The sequence below is a fragment of the Glycine max genome, chromosome 20 (genome assembly GCF_000004515.6).
Source record: "Glycine max cultivar Williams 82 chromosome 20, Glycine_max_v4.0, whole genome shotgun sequence".
Taxonomy (NCBI): domain Eukaryota; kingdom Viridiplantae; phylum Streptophyta; class Magnoliopsida; order Fabales; family Fabaceae; genus Glycine; species Glycine max.
Genome location: NC_038256.2, coordinates 41854094 through 41873876, shown reverse-complemented (window position 1 = coordinate 41873876; position 19783 = coordinate 41854094). Strand labels below are relative to the sequence as shown.

At 28.0% G+C, this 19783-nt stretch overlaps 1 protein-coding gene across 1 annotated transcript; it reads right to left on the bottom strand.

The window, feature by feature from the left end:
- Window positions 1-11894: 11894 nt before the first annotated feature.
- On the bottom strand, window positions 11895-18108 carry PAL2.2 (phenylalanine ammonia-lyase 2.2). The gene is made up of 2 exons (XM_003556190.4): window positions 17394-18108; window positions 11895-13788 (listed from the first exon to the last, which is right to left on the bottom strand). The coding sequence occupies exons 1-2, from the start codon at window positions 17795-17797 to the stop codon at window positions 12039-12041; spliced, it is 2154 nt and encodes a 717-aa protein (XP_003556238.1). The 5' UTR covers window positions 17798-18108; the 3' UTR covers window positions 11895-12038.
- Window positions 18109-19783: the final 1675 nt, after the last annotated feature.

Genomic DNA, 19783 nt, shown 5'->3' with positions numbered 1-19783 from the left:
GGAGAAGGGCTAATTCACTTTTAAGTGTTTTCACTTAGAAGAAAATTAATCTTAAATTATATTTAAAATGACATTTCAGTTAATTTTTTATTTTTTATTATTTAAAAAATTTGTTTAATCATTTGGTAAATAAGTTTTTTTTAATAATTATTTAGTAGTTTTTAAAGTAACATTTAAAAAAAAATAGTTTATGACTGTTTTGACAAAAATAGCTAAAGAGTTAACTAGAAGTTGAAAAGTTAGCTCCAAGAGGAAAACTAGTAATTAAATTATAAATATTTAATGAAACTAATTATTGGAGTAGCTAAAAATATATAAAATGAAAAAAATAATAAAATTATGATTTATTTAAATAAAATAATCAAGAAATTTGATAAATATATTAAAGATAAAAAGGAAGAAAAAAATAATAAGTTATAAGTTATAAGCTACCATTTTAAAAATAATATTTCAAAAAAGGTTTAAAAAAAATTAGAAGCTACTAAAAAAACATGTTTATTGAATAGGCAAACAAGTTTTTCATTTAGTTAAAAAAAAACTACAACCTACATGAAATGTCTTGTCGAGCATAATCTTTAGCTTTTTAATTTTCTTTTATTTTTATCCTTAATTTATTTATCAAACTTCTTGATTACTCTTTTAAAATAAATTATGATTTTATTATTTTTTGTCATTTTACACTTATCATCTACTTGAACAACTAGTTTTATTAAGCTTGTCTTTTAGAGAATAGCCAGATACACTATAAGTGTGTTTGACCAGATATTTCAACTAACTTATAACTTTTTGTACTAGTTAGAAATGTTTAAATAAATAATTTTTTTTAATAATTTCTAGTGTTTTTTGATACGCTACTTGAAGTAGCTTTTTTAAAATTTTATCTTCTAGTTTGTTATATTTATTCCCTTTTTATCCATGAACATTTATTAAATTTTGTTTTTAATCTTTTCTATTTAGGACAAAATTTTATTATTTTTATCCTTTATGTAATTTTATATTTTTTAGTTATTTTAATAGATAATAAGGGTTATGTTTGATAAAACTAGTTGAAAAACTAATTTATTGAATTATAAATATTTCGTAAACTAGTCATTGAAGTAGTTAAAAAAGTAGCAAATGACAAAAATAATAAAATCATGATTTATTTAAAAAATTAATAAAAAAATTAGATAAATATATTGAGGATAAAAAAAATAAAATACTAAAAATTAGAAGTTACCATTTAAAAAAATACTACTTGAAGTACCATTTTAAAAAGTGCTAAAAGTTATTAAAAAATGATTTACTGAACAATTAAATAAGTTTTTTAAGTAGTAAAAAAATTAAAAATTAACTGAAATACTTTATCAAATATATTCGAGATAGTTTTTCTAGGACTAGTTCAAACATTCTGTGTCAACAAAAAATTTAAAGAAAGAAGAAAAAATGTCTAATTGATAGAGTAAAATAAGTAAAAGTCTCATTTTCCAAAATAATAATAATAATATTATTATTTTTAGAATAAATTATTATTATTATTCAGATCGTTGTGTTAGTAAAAACTCAATTCAATTCCTAAAAATATTTAAACCAATTTATCATTTTCTGAAAAAAATAATAATTTTTTGAGATTATTTTTGTGAATATCAACATAGTTTCATTTAACTTAATAAAAGTTATTGTCAGCATAATATTTCTCAGTTTTTAATGTATAAAATGTTTTCAAAAAACTTCTTCCCTACAAGAAAAACTTTCCTCAAAAAAATCAATGACTCACTCAATTTAAAATAAAAAATAGAAAATAATTCTCAAGTAGGGTAAGATAATTTTTCATTGAACAGATTATAAATTAGACTTTTTATTTGTCTTTTTGAATGAGATAAATTCAAGTTTCTTCAATAAATATTTTTTGAATTAGGAGGTTTTCTCTATCTTAAATTGAGGATCCATCTTCTTCCCTTTAAATTTTATCTAACGAAAAGATATTAAAATTAATACCACTTATTATAATAATTATAAAGAAAATAAATCAACCTTGATTGTTTTTAAATTAATATCATGTATGATTGAAATAAATACTTACACGATACTTTTTTTCTTGTAAAGTTAATGTAAATTGAGTTAACTAAGAAGATTAGACAAAATGAGGTAAGTATCATAAGCACTAAAATTAGGGTTTTACTTACAACAAAAATATGAGAAATCATCACCAAACATGTGAATTAATTATGTAAAATTTTTCAACTTAATCAATTATTTCTCCATAATAACCCTACACAATTCAGAAAAATAACTTATTTATTCCTAATGTTCATACATAATTCGAATAAAATCTTCTTTAATATAGGATACCTCAATAAAAAAAAATCTTCTGTACCTCAAAAGATATATATATATATATATATAATATGATGGCCAGATAAAAGAGAGAAAAATATATCTCAATTATTTTTAAAACATGCACACTACTTTTACGCCTTAATTTTTATTTTGCACGAATCATTATTTAATTTAAACAATGTTGTAATACTTAGGTACGTTTTATTAGTTGATTATAATTGATATTTATATGTATTTACCATTATATATTTGACACTTATATACAAATATTATATTATATGCACATTTATAATTTATTTTTATTTTTAGAATTTTTAATTAAAACTTACCTATTATCAGAACATTAAAATTTATATAAAATTAGAACATCTTTTTTTTAAAAAAAAAAATTACCTAAAGTAAATTAAATTTGTGATGCAAGTGGGTCTCAAAGTAAAAAAAATAAAATAAAGACGGGTAAATGGATGCTCAAAACATATAACTGGTGACGAATACAAATTCTTTCACCAAAAGGAAAATATGTCAACTATAGATATACCATGACCTTTTTTTTTATGTATCCTGAACATTATTCATTCCTCATAAAATTGATACATTAGTTTAATGCATTTCGTAAACCTGATAAAATGATTCAAAATGGAAAATTTAAAATTACATCCATTAGAAGTGATTATGTGGAGAATTTGAAAATCATTTTTTTATAAAAAAAAAGTTGGTATTGAGCATAATATTTTAGCTCTTAATCTCTTTAACGACATATAATAGTAAAAAGAAAAAAATAGATCTTTATAAGAGCTCACATGAACTATACTTAATGAAACAACTTTTACTAAGTTTTTAAGATTGATGCAGTAAACACTGCCCGTTATATTTCAAATAGAAATTTTATAACATCAATTCTTAAAAAAGAAAAATCTATGAACATTACTACTATAAAAGAAGAAAACACCCCATAATTAATAATATCGTAATTTCACTCTTCGGATTCAGAGAGTGTGAAATGATACTGAAGTGTGAAATCGCGGTATTATCCAATGACTAGTACAAGAAATGGTAAAAACTATTGTTGAATTTTTTGTTTACACATGTACTGTCATTTATTTCCGTTTTTAAGAAAATGTTAAATAGTCGAAACTAAGGTAAACAGAAATTTGTATAAGATATCGGATTGCTGGTTGTTCTGAGTTCGAACATATCTACTCAGATCAATATTCTCGCCATGTTTTGTTTTAGATACATGTGATGACAAATGACGTATTAACGCTTTAATTATGATACTTTTGTTTATTTGCTAACACCATTGACGATAGATATTAATGTCTTACAAAAAGCACAGTTCGAATATTTATTTAAAACAATAGGAAAAAGCCTTCCTATTACAATTTGACTATATCATCTTTTAGTAAAATCATTTTATATAGAAAATTAATACAAGTGAGAAAAAAATCTCAAACGAATATCAATATTTTTTTTCTTACAAAAAGTAATAGAATGAAAAGACGCTCTTAATATTATTGGACAGGCCTTCAATAACATGCTGAAAATGCTAGCAAATGCTTACCTTAAAGATTATTACATAGATCCAAATTGCAAATAGTATCATCAACTACTCAATTAATCTCTAAGTGTGAGTAAACAAAAACAATACTTACTAAAATACTAAAAGGCTATAAAAAGCAAAAAATTCCATTCATTAGCATTGATTTTATTTATTTATTAAATTCAAACAAAATTGTAGGAAAATCTTGAGTAATATATTCTGAAACTGCTAAAAGATAATGCAAAAGAATATTATCTGGTCATGACCTGCTGCAAGACCCTTCCAAAACTGCCAGATATCTTATATTAGCATGTGATAGAGACTTCCCAACCTCCAACCACATATATGCTCGATCGGTACTTTGGGTGTCGAATTGGAACGTACGTAGCTAGTTAATTAGCCAAAAATAATTAGCATAAAACCGATCAATATATACCCCAAATCCGTTGGCTCTTAGAGAATAGTGTGTGTCCCATTGAGGATCTCTTTGTTTCATGATAATTACGAAACATAAATCTGTCGGCTGTTTTATTTGGATTCGTGTGTCCACCAATCCAAAAGATCATTGCATTCATGAATCCATGATGTCTGCATGTGTGAAATATCTTCCTCAAACAAATTTATGATCAGTCTTCAAGATATATAACAAATACGTACCATATCTAACAAGTTGGTTAATTATAGACTGTCCTCTTCATTATAAAGTATCTCTATTCAATATATATTAAAAAACATTAGTATACTTTTCATTATTATTAGAAAATATTTTTTAAAATTAAAACACTCTAATAATTAACTAAAATTTGAAAGTTACAAATAATTTGAAATGAATGCATTATGATATGATCCTAAAGACTCTCTTATGATTTTTGTTGTTGTTAGGACATGTAGTTAGATTTGCATGGGTGATAATTTTATTTAAATAAGATTAATTTTTTTATTACAAAATATTAATTTATTAATTTTATTATAAATGTTAGTAGAAAGATACAAAGTGGTAATTTCCTTTTTCTTTTTTTCTTTTTCTCTTTATCATTGAGCTAGCCCTCTTTTCAAATATTAGGTGAATCTTATATTTCCATATATAAGATTATTTTGAGCTATAAAGGTAAAGCTACTCTTCTAACTATTTTATGTATCCCATCATGAAGGAAACTCGAGCCAATTAAGTTAAAACAACTTCACATTATATTATCATTGGCTGTTATGAAAATTTCTGAAAAGGAGAGAATTTTGTAATTGTGCATCCAATAATTAGTTTGTCAAGGGAAAAGGAAACTGTTACACTTTATTCCCTTCCCATATCTGTCCGAAAGGGAATCACAACTTGATACTTTGTTATTAATTATTCTCACCACTGTGCTTCTTCCAATTAACCAACACTCTTTTTATCCTCACTCCCACCCTCCCAGCAACGCTACGTGGGGTACTTCCCTACATTAACCACTTATGAACCATACCATAAACAACAAAAGGTCCTATTTCGTACAATTAATGCATGCAAAACTCCACTCGTACTAAATTAAAATATTTGAGCCACGATCCAAAAACCATACCTATTGTGATTCTTTTGGGCCATTAAAATATTAAGCGTAGAATAATAACTCTCTCTCTTCTCCCTCTTGCAACATCTACATATACAAACCACACTTCTGCTTCTAGTTTTGTGTCTCTCTCAGTCAATTCAAATTCAATATAAGATGGAGATGAAGGTCAGACTTCTCAAATGCTGGCTAAGGGAATTTTCTAAATTCATTAGAAAGGTAAGGGTTATTTTTCCCATATTGGTTAGATATTATTGTTCCCCGCATGAGAACTCACACTCATACGTGCCCAAAGATGTCCCAAAAGGTTACCTAGTTGTCTATGTTGGTGAGGATTGCAAGAGATTTGTCATCAAAGTAGGTATACTCAACCATCCACTCTTCCAAGCCTTGTTGGACCATGCAGAGAATGTGTTTGGATTCACCAATTATTCTAAACTCCATATCCCTTGCAATGAGAACATTTTCCTTCTCATTCTTCAGAATATTGCTGGTGATCTTGTCCAGGATCAGAGGCTCTTCAACTGTTTCTAGTATCAATTTTCCATTCTGAGACCTGAGTCATATAGAGAAATTAATATGATAGCTGTTGGAAGACGTGACTTTCCTGGCAGGATTAATTTGTACATGTTGTGCCGTGATTCCACATTGTGCATGCATCAAACATAATTGAAAGAGAAATATTCAAGTATTAGGTAGATTTGGCATAACCTACTTTATAGTTTTGGTCTATTAGTATATTATAGTAGTATATATTATAATATTGGCTTAGTTTTTTTTTCTCATGTAATTTTGTTTTTTTTTTCATTTTGGTTCTTTGTATTTTTTTTCGTTTTAATTATAATAAAATATATTTATTTTATTTTTTATCTTAAAAATATTTTATATAACACTTTTTTATTGTTTAAAGTATTTTTTTATTGTTTAAAATATCATCTAAAATATTTTAAAGACGAAAAATAAAACATTTTATAAAAACTAAAACAAAAAAAAGAATTACAAGGACGAAAATGAAAAAATGTTAAATTATAAGCGTGAAAAAAGTATTTAAGCTCATAATATATTTAGAGTGAGTTTATATAAATAGCTATTTATATAATATTTTTTTATCAAATAAAAATTTATTCATAAGTAAAAGAGAATTTATAGAAAGGTTGAGACTTACTTTTATAAGTCTAAATAAACTCTTCCAAAAATCTGGGATAATTTATATCCTTCATGGGTTTTATGCTTGGAAATTAATGCTTAGCTTAATCGTTGATTTAATTTCAATAATTTGTATATCCCTGTGTTTTTTGGGGGGGAAATTTATTCTCAATTTTTTTGTTTAGTTCCGTGTAAAATAACTTTTAGTCTTGTTTTATTAATTGATTTTGACAAGGCCACGTGAAGAGCCTTAGTAGAGAAATTGACTACATACGTCTAATAAAACACAATAGCTCATTGCTCTCTATATCTTGTAATTTAGGGTGTGTTTGGATACTTGGTTACCTCAAACATACTTTTGGAATCCCAAGCTAAGTTTGATACTATGGTTGGATACTTTGAAAATTAATTCTGCAACTTAGGTTCACGGAAAGCCCAAATTTAAATCAAAAGCAACAAAATTGATGCTTTTAAAGTAATAAAGTACTTTTTGATTTGTATATTTACAAAAGAAAAAGTGAAACTACTTTTGATTATATTATCCAAACAAATTTTATTTTATCAACATATTTTTAAATAAAAAATATCTAAATATAAATCATGTTATAATAAACTCAATTTTATCAAACTTAAGTTTACAATAAACTTTTCATTTAAATTTTAATCCAAATATATACTAACAGGCATTAAAAACCTACATTGAATAATAGAGAATAAAAAGCGTGAACATGTAAACATGATGGTGAGATTATCTTAGATTCTTAAAATGTGAATTTAAGTTTAATTCAACCCCAAAAGTTAACTCAAAGGGCGAGGGTTGTCCCTTATTTATGTACTTTTATATGGGTTTATCTTTAGTCAATGTGAAACTTGAATTTTTTTCAATACATCCCTTCACGCCTAATACTTCTTGAACTTGATGTCTGGATAAGAATGATAGGTGATCATTTTTTAAATAATATTAGATATACTCTCATATCATCTTAGATTCTTAGGATGTGAGTTTAAGTCTAACTCATAACATTAGTTAGATTGTATTTGATACAATGAATGAAGTTAATTTTGTAAATATGAAAATAAACCATACTTGTTTGTTTTGAAGAAAATAAATTTTAAAATAATAGAACCTACTTGCATTATTTTTCGTCTCTTCTCTGTCTCTTTTTAGCCAAATACTTTTAATCATCACTTTATTTCTTACGTATTTCTATCCCCTTATTCTTATTTTCATCTACTTTAGTTTTGTCCTATGTACCAAACACAACCTCAAGGCCAAAATGAAGTGCTAATAGATCACTATGTGGAATATCTTTTGCCAAACCATTGTTTAATATTACAGATTTACAGTCCAACATCGCTGGCTAATTAATGGCATGTTTGTGAACCCGTTTCATGTGGTTGACTCATGTTTCTAGGCACCATTTTGTGAGAAGTAACACTTTTGAATGAACGTACGTGTTGATCAGGAAAACAAGCACAAGTATAAAGTGCATATTCATTAATTATCTCTAACTCTCTATTTGAGTTAATTAAGTTTCCTACTCCCCTTTTAATGGGTATACTAGGGAATTGCTATTTTTACCCCACTTTTTCTATTCATACCTCTACAAGCTTTAAAAATTTTATTTTATAAAAAATATGAAATCATATTTTCATTGTATAAGAAGAGATGTACAATAAAAATGTATTTCCATTGTGTATTTTTTCATCCCCTCTTACTTAACAGAAATACATTTCCATTATATATTTTATGTAACAGAATCATGTTTTCAGAGAAAATATATTTTTAAAAATATATTTTTAAAAGCAGAGGAGGTGTGAATAGCAATTAGGATGGGCCGAGGGAGATCCAAATAGGTGGGCATCCGACATGCGAAGAGACTTTGCCCAGAAATTCGGTTCTACCAAAAAGGAAGTCCCAGTCTCCCAGATGCTGTAAGTGGAAAAACTGGTTGGAAACAACAGACTCATGCATGCTTGTACTGTTCCAATATATTCTCAGGCTGAAAAGTACATCTCTGAAAATGAAATTCTGGCTAGAACTTGATTGTAATTATTTTAAGCTTTGATTTCTAATTTTTACTAGTTGGCAACTAGCAATTGAAACGTGAAAAACAATTGTGGCCAACATCAACCTTCATGCTTTAAGAAGAATCTCACTTGTATCATTGTCAAATTTGCCCCAAATATTATCGTTCACGGTCACCCAATTTGAAAGATAGAATACAGACACTGTCCTCACATGTCAATCGATATAATGTGCAAGACTCTGATCAATCACAAGGTCTTATATCCACAAACTCGGGTCATGCATGAATAAACATATCTATTGTACAACATAAACAATATCGGGTCACGTGAAGGTGAGAGATATTGAAAAGGCTTGGCAAGGCTTCGATAATGAAATGGATTGGCATATGATGTGCTGGAATTAGCATTGAACTTTGGTTTCATGTCAACCGGAGTAGAAGATACCTTACAAGATGACATGTCGGTCCATTCAATGACCTCTGTTGCATATTTCTGTTGAGATAAGAATAGACCACTTACATGACCAGTCACAACTATACCCAAGAAATAACTCAACGATCCTAGGTTCTTCATAGCAAATTTCAAGCTAAGAAGGGATATGATAGACTTGCGAATAACATAAGAGAAAGTTGTGAAGATAATATCATCCACATATACAAAAGAATGTAAGTTATAGGTGTACCTTGTCGGTAAATAAAGAGAAAATGATCAGAAATATTTTGAGAAAACTCATGATTAAAAACATAAATCAATGAATCTCTTGTACCAAGTCTGAGGGGCCTGTTTGAGGTCATATGGAGATTTCTTCAATAAGCATACATGATTAGAATGATTCGGATCAGTAAAACTCATGGGTTGATGCATATATAAAGTCTCTTTGAGTTTTCCATGCAATAAAACATTCTTCACATTAAGTTGGTAAATGAATCATGCTTTTGATTTGAGAATAGAGTATGAAGGAGAATAATATTTGATTTGGCTAGGGTTATTTTATTTTATTTTTATCAGCAAAAGAAGCATTATTATTAATAAGCACTAATTAAACTTAGCACTGGGTGCGACTCAGTTCTGAAACAGTTACATGGAAAATGAAAGACCACAATTATATAACTCCCCCCACAGAGCCACAAAAGCTGCTTGCCTCATTGAAAGAAACATCATTCCTATGAAGGAAGTAGTTTTTGTCAGTACTTTGACTTTAAACTTTGTGTATTTTTAGTTTTGTTTATGATTTTGTAGTCACTCATCTCTGGTTAATCAAGATCGATTAATAAATCTTACTAGTTGTTTACAGATAAAGAACGTACATTAAATTGAAACACAATTTTCTATAACAGTTTCAAATACATCTCCAATAGCTTTACAAAAACATACATCACAGAAAACTGAAAAGTAAGTTTTCTTTTTCTTAAGAAAAAAGGTAGCACCATTTTACCATATTGGCAGAGGAACACCATTCAACTCCTTTAGACGGTCCAACATAGGATCAATAAACTTCAATTCCCTTCACAAAATGCAGTAAATACCTTATTCACATATGAATAATTAACTTACATATATTGTTATTTATTATACTTTATCGTAGCTTTTCATTTAATTTTTTACATATAAACTACATGTTAACAAGTTTTATTTAATATTAATAAAATTCAACTTAATTATTATATTACAAACTATTTTGGTACATGATACTAAAAAACAATCGTAAAAAAAAAAGATTTAATTACTCATTTAATATCTATAGTTTCATGATTCGTATATTTTTAGTCTCTATAGTTTAAAAGTAATTTGCATTTTAATTCTCTTTTAATCCCTATAGATTGAAAGTGATTTTTTTAGTCGCATTTTAATTCTCTTCTAGTTCCTATAGTTTGAAAGTATTCTTTTTAGTCTCTATATTTTATATTTTAATTTTCTTTTAGTTCTTACCATCAAAATATGAGTAATATTATCAATTATAATTAACTATAAAAATATTAACAAGTAATTTGTAACTAATTTAATGCAAGATAATTTATAATAAAAAAAATAGTTGATAATTTATAACTAATTTGTAACTCATTGTTTTTATATTTTTTTAGTAAAGACTAAAAACTAATTAAAATATAAATTATATGAACTAAAAAGATTACTTTCAAAAAAGAGAATTAAAATACAAATGATAAGAATTAAAAAGATCACTTTTAAACTATAAAGATGAAAAGATAATTAAAATGTAAATTATAAAAACTAAATGAGTAATTTATTAAAAAATATAAGGTGACTGACATGAATCACTTGTAACCAATAAATATATATATATATATATATATATAAAATAAATGTTAATCTAATTTAATTATGTAATTTTTATTTTAATATTTTTTAGTCATCAAATCAAAATGTAATCTAACATTAATGAAAAATCACTATTTTTTAAAAAAATTATATATATATATATATATATTAAAAAATAATTATTAATCAATTTCTTTTCATTTACTATTTCTATTAAAAATAAAGAAAATTAATAAAATAAAAAAGAATGTAACTACTCCAAAATAATATTCATTCTTCTTTAAACAACAATGACAACAATTTTAATTAGAGTAAATAAGAGTATTCATTTATGATGAAAAAAGTTAATCAATTCAAATCTTTAATAATATCATATAATTAAAATTCATATCTTTAAAATCATTAAAAATATTATTTTAAAATAATTAACAACTATATTTATTTAATAAAAATTACACTATTTCTAACATCTGCCACTCGACAAAATATCACAACCATAAATCTCTGTACCTGACTGTGTTTATCCTCATTACTTCACCTTCCCTAACTCCAATAAAACCAGAGCAAAATCTAAAACAAAGTACATTATCAGTACCCCAAATGCCACCACTTCCTTAAGCAAAAAACTCATCACACACCAGTAAAGGCTAGCTCATGTTCCTCCCACACAGAAGCACCAAAGGTTACAAATTTTCCACTTAAACTGCCTACAATTCCTCAGCTAATCACGGCCTGTTTTGTAGTAATCACGGCCCTTTTTTTCCTTTGAGTCTCTATATATTTTTTTTCAGACATAACATGGGTTCCATTATCCACCTTAAACTCAAGGGGAAAAACTCTCCACCTTTCTTTTTTGACCAACACCAGGATCATATTTAAATTGTGTGATTTGACCATCATTTGATCTGCCATCACCTCAGCCTCATTGAAAGAAACATCATTCCTATGAAGGAAGTAATTTTTGTCTTATGTTTTGACTTTAAACTTTGTATATTTTTGGTTTTGTTTACGATTTCATGGTCATGCATCTCTTGTTGTTTACAGATAAAGAACATATATTAAATTGAAATACAAATTCCTATAACAGTTTCAAATACATGTCCAATAGCTTTATAAAAACATACATCATAGGAAAATGAAAAGTAAATTTTGGTTTTCTTACGAAAAAAGGTAGCAGCCTCTCAGCATATTGGTAGAGGAGCACCCTTCCACTCTTTTAGACAGTCCAACAAAGGATCAATTAACTTCCCTTCACACAATGCAGTAAATACCTTATCAAATTCCTCACCAGGTGACTTGACTTTCTCTCCTGTTAGCAAAGTTGTACCCAAATTTTCTCTAACAAACTTATATAATGGGTAAGATCTGCATTCCTTAATTCGGTTAGGAATGGCAGGATTTCCATTCTCAACTTCAATCCTAGAACTTTCCACCTCTTTTGGCAAAAGGGCATTGAGCTCTTCCTCAAAGGCACCAATCTTTTGGAAAATTGAGGTACTTGAATTCACCTCTTTGTCACCATTTTGTAATGCATGATCAACTAGGACTAATCTCAATTTTTGCATCAGAGGGTAGGTTGCACTACAGGGGTCATCAATGTAAGCATAGACATACTCACGATCAACAATTTTAAGCAAGTCTTTCTCACAGAACCTAGAAGGATGTAACTCACCATTGATGCCAACTGTGAGAACTCTTTTGGCCACTTGACTAACGGTATTCCTAACAGTGTTCTTCAAGTTTTCCTCCAAATGCCTCAAATCAATGGCTTGGCACAAAGCAACTAAGAAAGTGGATGACATAAGCTTTAATATATCTATTGCTTCAGCTGTCTTTCTTGAAGAAACTAAGCCTAAAGAGTTCACATCTTGGTTATGTTGCTCAGCGCTTTGGACATGATTGGTGACAGGATTGGCAAGGTATTGAAGTTCTGAACAATAGGATGCCATTGCAATTTCAGCACCTTTGAATCCATAATCTAAGCTCGGATTGCGACTAGCTGTTAGATTTGAAGGCAAACCATTGTTGTAGAAGTCATTTACAAGTTCAGAGAATTGGGCAAACATAAGTTTCCCAATTGATGCAATGGCTAAACGGGTGTTATCCATTGAAACACCAATTGGGGTACCTTGGAAATTCCCCCCATGTAGTGCCTTATTCCTTGAAACATCAATCAAGGGGTTATCATTTACAGAGTTTATCTCCCTTTCAATCATCTTTGTTGCATGCCTAATTACTTCAATTTGTGGTCCAAGCCATTGAGGTGATGTTCTAAGAGCATACCTATCTTGTTTAGGCTTTTGAAGTGGATCAATCTCATGTAACTTCCGTGCTGCCTTACAATATGAGCTTCCATCTAATATATGTTCCATGATAGCTGCAGCCTCAATTTGGCCAGGGTGGTGCTTCAATTTATGAGTCAAGTGGTCGGTGAACTCTGGTTTTCCTTGCATAACTTCAGCAAAAATTGCAGACAAGACTTCAGAAAGAATGACAAGTAAGTTTGCCTCAAAAAGGACCACGGAAGCCAAGCCAGATCCTACTGCAGTGCCATTTACTAGTGCCAAACCCTCTTTAGGTTGCAACTCAAAGAAACCACCATCAATTCCTGCTAGTTGAAAGGCCTCTTTAGCATTAAGAACTTGTCCATTAGGTCCAATAGACTTGGAGTTTGGCCTTCCAATTAAGAGGCCAGCAACATATGATAAAGGAACCAAGTCACCTGATGCAGTGATTGTGCCACGAAGAGGAAGACATGGGGTTATGTTATGGTTCAAAAACTTAGAAATGGCCTCCATGATTTCAAATCTAATGCCTGAATATCCTTGAAGCAAGGTATTGATTCTAACCAACATGGCTGCCCTTGTAGCTGAGTGAGGTAAGGTGTGACAAGATTCTGTGCCATTACCAAAAATGCCAGCATTCAAAAATCTGTTAAACACAAAGTAGTTTCTAAATTGTGAGTGTCAACACTAAATTAAAATAACAAAATGACAAGAATTGTATATAATGAATAATAATAAAATTACAAACAACTAAGAAACATACTGACTGAACCGAATAATCAATAAGGGTGGTCTTCCAAGTATATAATTCATACTAAGTCAAACAACTGTGTTGAATAGAAGCACAAGTACATTAAAATAATATCCCATCCCAATCATGTAAAGCCACCAACCAATCTCTAATTAACAATCAATAATATAACAATAATCAGTCATAACCATTTAATATAACAATTCAGTCATAATTTTTTTTTATTTCTATTAATTTCCTCCACTCCTTAATTAGGCACATTCACATTCAGCATTCGCTTTTCTTTTTTGTATATAGGAAATTGGTTTTAAATGAAAAATATATAATTTTGTACATGGTACAATGGCGATAATTATCTATATCTTTTTTATCTTTTATTATGCATATTTGATCTGATCATCTTTTTAACAAATCAGTATTTTGTTTTATTTAAAATAAAACAGTTTATATATATATATATATATATATATATATATATATATATATATATATATATATATATATATATATATATATATTAGTTTAAACCTGCATTAAAGTCGTATATCCTTCATTTCCTTTTCTCAAAGCAATATAGCATTAATGAATAAATAAAGAATGAATGAAAAAATAGTAATATAACATTAAATATGGAAGTGAGGTAGTGGCATCAGTGGTTCTGGTGCTTCCATGTAGACTGGCCTAATGGAAGAACCGCAATATCGGTTACTAATTAATGGTCTGTCGTTCGAACAGTATCAGCGTCGAATTTTTGGCCACTCATGAATACAACATTTTTATACCTGTAAGTTTATAGATATATCTTTATATTTATTTACGCTGTGTCACAACATCACATACTTTTCACACAACTTCACATGCAATCTAATACAGTAACACTTCTACTGTCACATGACTTTTTTTTATTTCTTTAGTAATTTTTTATATAGTATTTTCCTCAATTACAAATTTCGTGACCACGATTTGACTTTAACGGCACGATATCAACTCAAAGACAAAACAACAAAAGCAAAATTCAGAAATGACAAGTCATCTCTTCGTTGTGTGACTGGAAAATTTTGTTTATGTTACAGTTATTGGACAAGTGTCCTCTTAAAATTGTCTTATTTTCTTTTTCATATTAGATCATTATGTCTTTTTTTCATACATTTAGATGTTGATAATAATAATAATAATAATAATAATAATAATAATAATAATAATAATAATAATAATAATAATAATAATAATAATAATAATAATAATAATAATAATAATAAATAATATTTAACATTTAGATAAGTAATGACTTCCTTCTTCACTTAACAGCATGTTCGTTTAAGATAAATATTGCTGTAAGCATAATACTTTTTTATAGATTTTTATTTAAAGGGAAAAGGTTTTCCTTTATATCACTCGCCAACTTACAAAATAATCTTTAATTAAACACACCGTGGAATGGAATGAAGTGGACCACTCACTGGATGCTCGAGTCATTGTTGCACAATAAGAAACACCAAAAGAAATGCAACTTGCAAGGGTGACCAATAATTCGTAGAGAACGGGTACTGTTCTTATTTTTATTTTTCAATTGGTATTTTTTTCTAAGAAATATAAATATCATTTTATTTTTAAATATTGTAAAAATTTACTTCCATTATTTCTTATACAAATTCTTGAAAGTAAGAAATAAAATAAAAGTATATACTACTTTTTTGAATAAAGTATTTCCCATACTTTTTTCTATTAAAATTATAATAAGGTCATTTTTTATTTTGATTATTTTAGGAATAAAATAATTATTATTATTCAATTAAAAGCACTAAATATTTTGTTTTTTTATAGAAAAAATCCCCCACCCTCAAGTACTAAATCTTAACTTTTGGGTAACGTATTGTCCCACACTAATTCAAATAAATTTAAAATACTTTTATGGATAGAGATAAGTATCTTAAATATTTTATCATTTAGAAAAACTGCTTCCAAAATAAGTTCGTATCTGCACACCAAATAAAACAAATACACACTTCATTTATTTAAAAGTAAGAGAAAAGCTACAAAAATTAGCTAGCTTCAATTATAGAGCGAGGGATATCCTTGTTTATAAATTTATTCAGATAAATTTAAAATATATGTTTGCAAAAGAAAAATCTACAAAATCATAAGCTAAGCATTTGTTGACTTTTTGTGACCAACACATGTAAAACTTTCAACAGTTTTTATGTTTTTTTTTCATAGGTTTTTTCAAACGTTTAAGTATTTCATAGCATAATAGGAGTTTTCTATAATTCTTCTAAAAAAAGGAGTTTTCTATAATAATAAAAAAAAAACATCATAGGAGATTTTTTTTACCCTTTCCCCCTATTTTTCCATGCCTAACAATTATTTTATACGTTAAAACTAGAGGTTACAAAACAAAACATCAATAACCGCTTCCATAAGCGGCAGTTAGTACCTTATTATATCCAGACTTTACCACATAGAAGTATTTCTTAATTAAAAGTTATAATTATTTAGTTATTTTTTATTTTTATTTCAATTTTATTTATTTTTTTATTCACCTCATTTTGGAATCTAATAATAAATAAAGGTTTAAATATATTTTTCATCATGTAATTTAATGTTTTTCCTTTTCGTTTCTATAAAAAAAATCATTTTAATATTAGTAAAATATGTTTTTCTAATTTATCATCTTTAAATGTTTTAGATAATAACTTTTATTGTTTAAAATATATTTTTACTATTCAAAATGTTATTTAAAAATATTATCTAAAACATTATATATATATATATATATATATATATATATATATATATATATATATATATATATATTATAAACACTAAAACCAAAAAATATTAGATCACACGAACAAAAAAAATATCTAAAGGATAAATAAATAGATGAACCTAAACGAAAGTAGAACCATACACGAACCTAAACGAAAGTAGAAAAGAAGACTCACCTGTGTCAAATCTACAAAAGGACACGAATTAATCAATCCACATAACTTATATCCATCATGACACGACTCTCTACCTAATTGCATGCAGCATATCACTGGTAACCCACCTACCCCCAAGTACCCCTAAAAATTAAAAATATTCAGTTATATGTAGATATAAAACACCAGATCCACCAACATAACTTATATCCAATTAATCAATCAATTAACGAAATAAATACAGATTATAAGAATAAATATATTGATATTATATGTATAATAAATATATTATTATATGTATAATAAATATATTGATATTTATAAGAATTATTTTATAAATTATACTAACGATGATCTTTGATTAATTTTTCTTTTTACAAAAATAAACTTATTTTATTTCAGGTAAAATATAGAATAGAAACAAGGAGGAATACCATGAAATATATGATTGCTAACAAATAATCTTGGTGTTCCAACAAGACTATGAGTAACACGATTAGTTGATACTATAAAAATTATAGTAACTAAGATGCATGACAATTAAAGTTTAATAAAAATGAAATAATTATATATCACCTGATGAGTTCGTTTTGGAGGGCAGCACCTTGTTTGGTTCTTCTATGTGAGGTTGCACCGAACCCTGTGGTGACTCCGTAACTATCAGTGCCCTTAACCATGCTATCCATGACCCAGTCACTGCTGGCCTTGACACCGTGGCGGGTCTCCTTGGCCAGCTCCACCGTAACTCCGCCGTGGTGCCGGGTGGCAACCGCCGCCACCTGAGACACGGTGAGGCTCTTGCCACCCAACTTCACCACGGGGTTACGGTAGTCCTCCACCATTCGCTTCACCTCATCAAGGTGGCTACCTTTCAAAGCTTCCGCAGCCATGCCCCAGTTAAGTGGGTCCGTGCTACCATTGCAAAGATTCAATGAACCATTTGCATTGCCATTGCTAAGAATTTCCTTTGAATATTCCATCCTCAAAAAAGGCCTGGTCGGAGAGAAAAATATTATAGGATATAGGAAAATTCAAATTAAGGTTGTTGTTTTTTTTGCTTCTCTCTCTCTCTCTCGATCTTGTGTATAGATATGTGAATGATGTTGTTGGGTGATAAATGATGTGTATGTTATAGCTATGCTAGGTGGATATTGTACATGGGAAGTTAGAAATTGGAATGGAACAAATGCACAAATGTGGGATTGGAGGGTGGGATTGCATAAGAATGGTAAATGGAAAATTTTCTTTTTGGGGGGGTGTGGGGAAAGAAAAATTTTCCTGAGGAAAGAGAGAAAAAATGGGGGGTATATATAGAAGGGTAGGTGACATTGAGTGTAGGTGGGTAAGCCGATGGGTTAGTTGAGAACGTAAGGTGGGCGTTGGATTGTGATGGGAATGGAGGGCTGAGATAGTGGCACGTGGATGTGGGTGAAGTGTGGTGGAGGCCGTGCTGTGTCCAAGTTATTGAGCGTGGTGGTTTTAGTTTACTCGTCAATATTTAGGAAAAGGACAGGTAAGTGAGGTGAAGAAGGGTAGGGCAAGGGCACGAGGAGAAGAAAGAAAGAGAGGGGTTGGTGGACACAAGACACGCACGCTTTCAAAGGATGTTTCTGTAGAGGCATTTTATTAGGACATATCATGTTCAAGTACCAAAATGCCCTCCATCCATCACATTCTGCTTAGTGCACAACATCTACTAGTGTTAATTATATTGAGTGTGTTTGATTGGACACACGTTCAATATGCACATATAGTAATAAAATCATGTTAAATTTATTCATTTATGCACAAGTTATGAAGCAATACATAGTTTATAACTTCTCGTGGAACACCTGTGGAGTTATCATTAACGCAGAAAAAAATATCTTGTGAGACTTGAGAGATTTATTATTGTCAGTGTATATAAAAATTTATAGTATTATATATATATATATATATATATATATATATATATATATATATATATATATATATATATATATATATATATATATATATATATATATATATATATATATATATATATATATATATAAGATTTGTTTAGAATAATATATTTTTAATCATTTTTAACGTTTTTTTTATTGAAATAGGATTAAAACCATATATATCAAATTTTCGCAGTCACATTATTTATTAATAACTTTTGCACTTAATCACATCAATCAAATATGAATAGTGAATTTTTCAATGTGATGTATGGTTGTATGACTGCAATTTAGCTTATATTGTTTCCTGCATAGAAGGTGAAGAAATATGAAGTTACAAAAAAGTTGGGTTGTGACATGATGTTGGTTCTACAATGACATAAAAATAGAATCAAACACGCATTTACTTCTCTTACTTCTTATTTATATAGTTCAATTTTTCAAGTGCATATTCACCAAATGCTGCCAATCTTTTTTAATATAAATTAAGAAAACTCTGGCACACTTTTTTTTGCTTAAAATATGATATTTTAGACAATTTATTTTTAATTATTATTTTTATTTAATAATTCATAATAATTAATTAGTGTGATATTTAATAGAAAGTAGGTTTTAAATGCCCATTTTTAAGAATTAAATGAATATTTATTATTAAGTATAGAGAGATGCATAATGAGTTTTAATGGTATTAATGCGTATTTTTATTAATTTTGGCATTCGTTAATTAAAACTAAAGATATCAATCTATAATTATTACTACTTCATTTATCTTTTATAATTATCAATAGTTTGTAAGTTCGACAGTATTTCAAAAACTATAACATAATTATCACTAATATCATATATATCTGAATTACATTCATGTGTCTTGCACACAATAAATAAATAATTCACCATCAAAAGTTTGATAGCCAATAAACTAAATAAGCATAATAGATAGATGGTTTTTTCAACCGTTAATTGGCACTACATAACTAAGAGTGGTTATAACATAAGATGTAATATAATAATAACAACAATAATAATTAGTGGAGAACA

Excerpts from the sequence above, each read along its gene's own strand:
- PAL2.2 (XM_003556190.4), bottom strand. The coding sequence starts at position 17,797 with ATGGAATATTCAAAGGAAATTCTTAGCAATGGCAATGCAAATGGTTCA. Across the intron at positions 13,789-17,393 it reads CTCCAAAACGAACTCATCAG|ATTTTTGAATGCTGGCATTT; the intron begins GTGATATATAAT and ends TGTGTTTAACAG.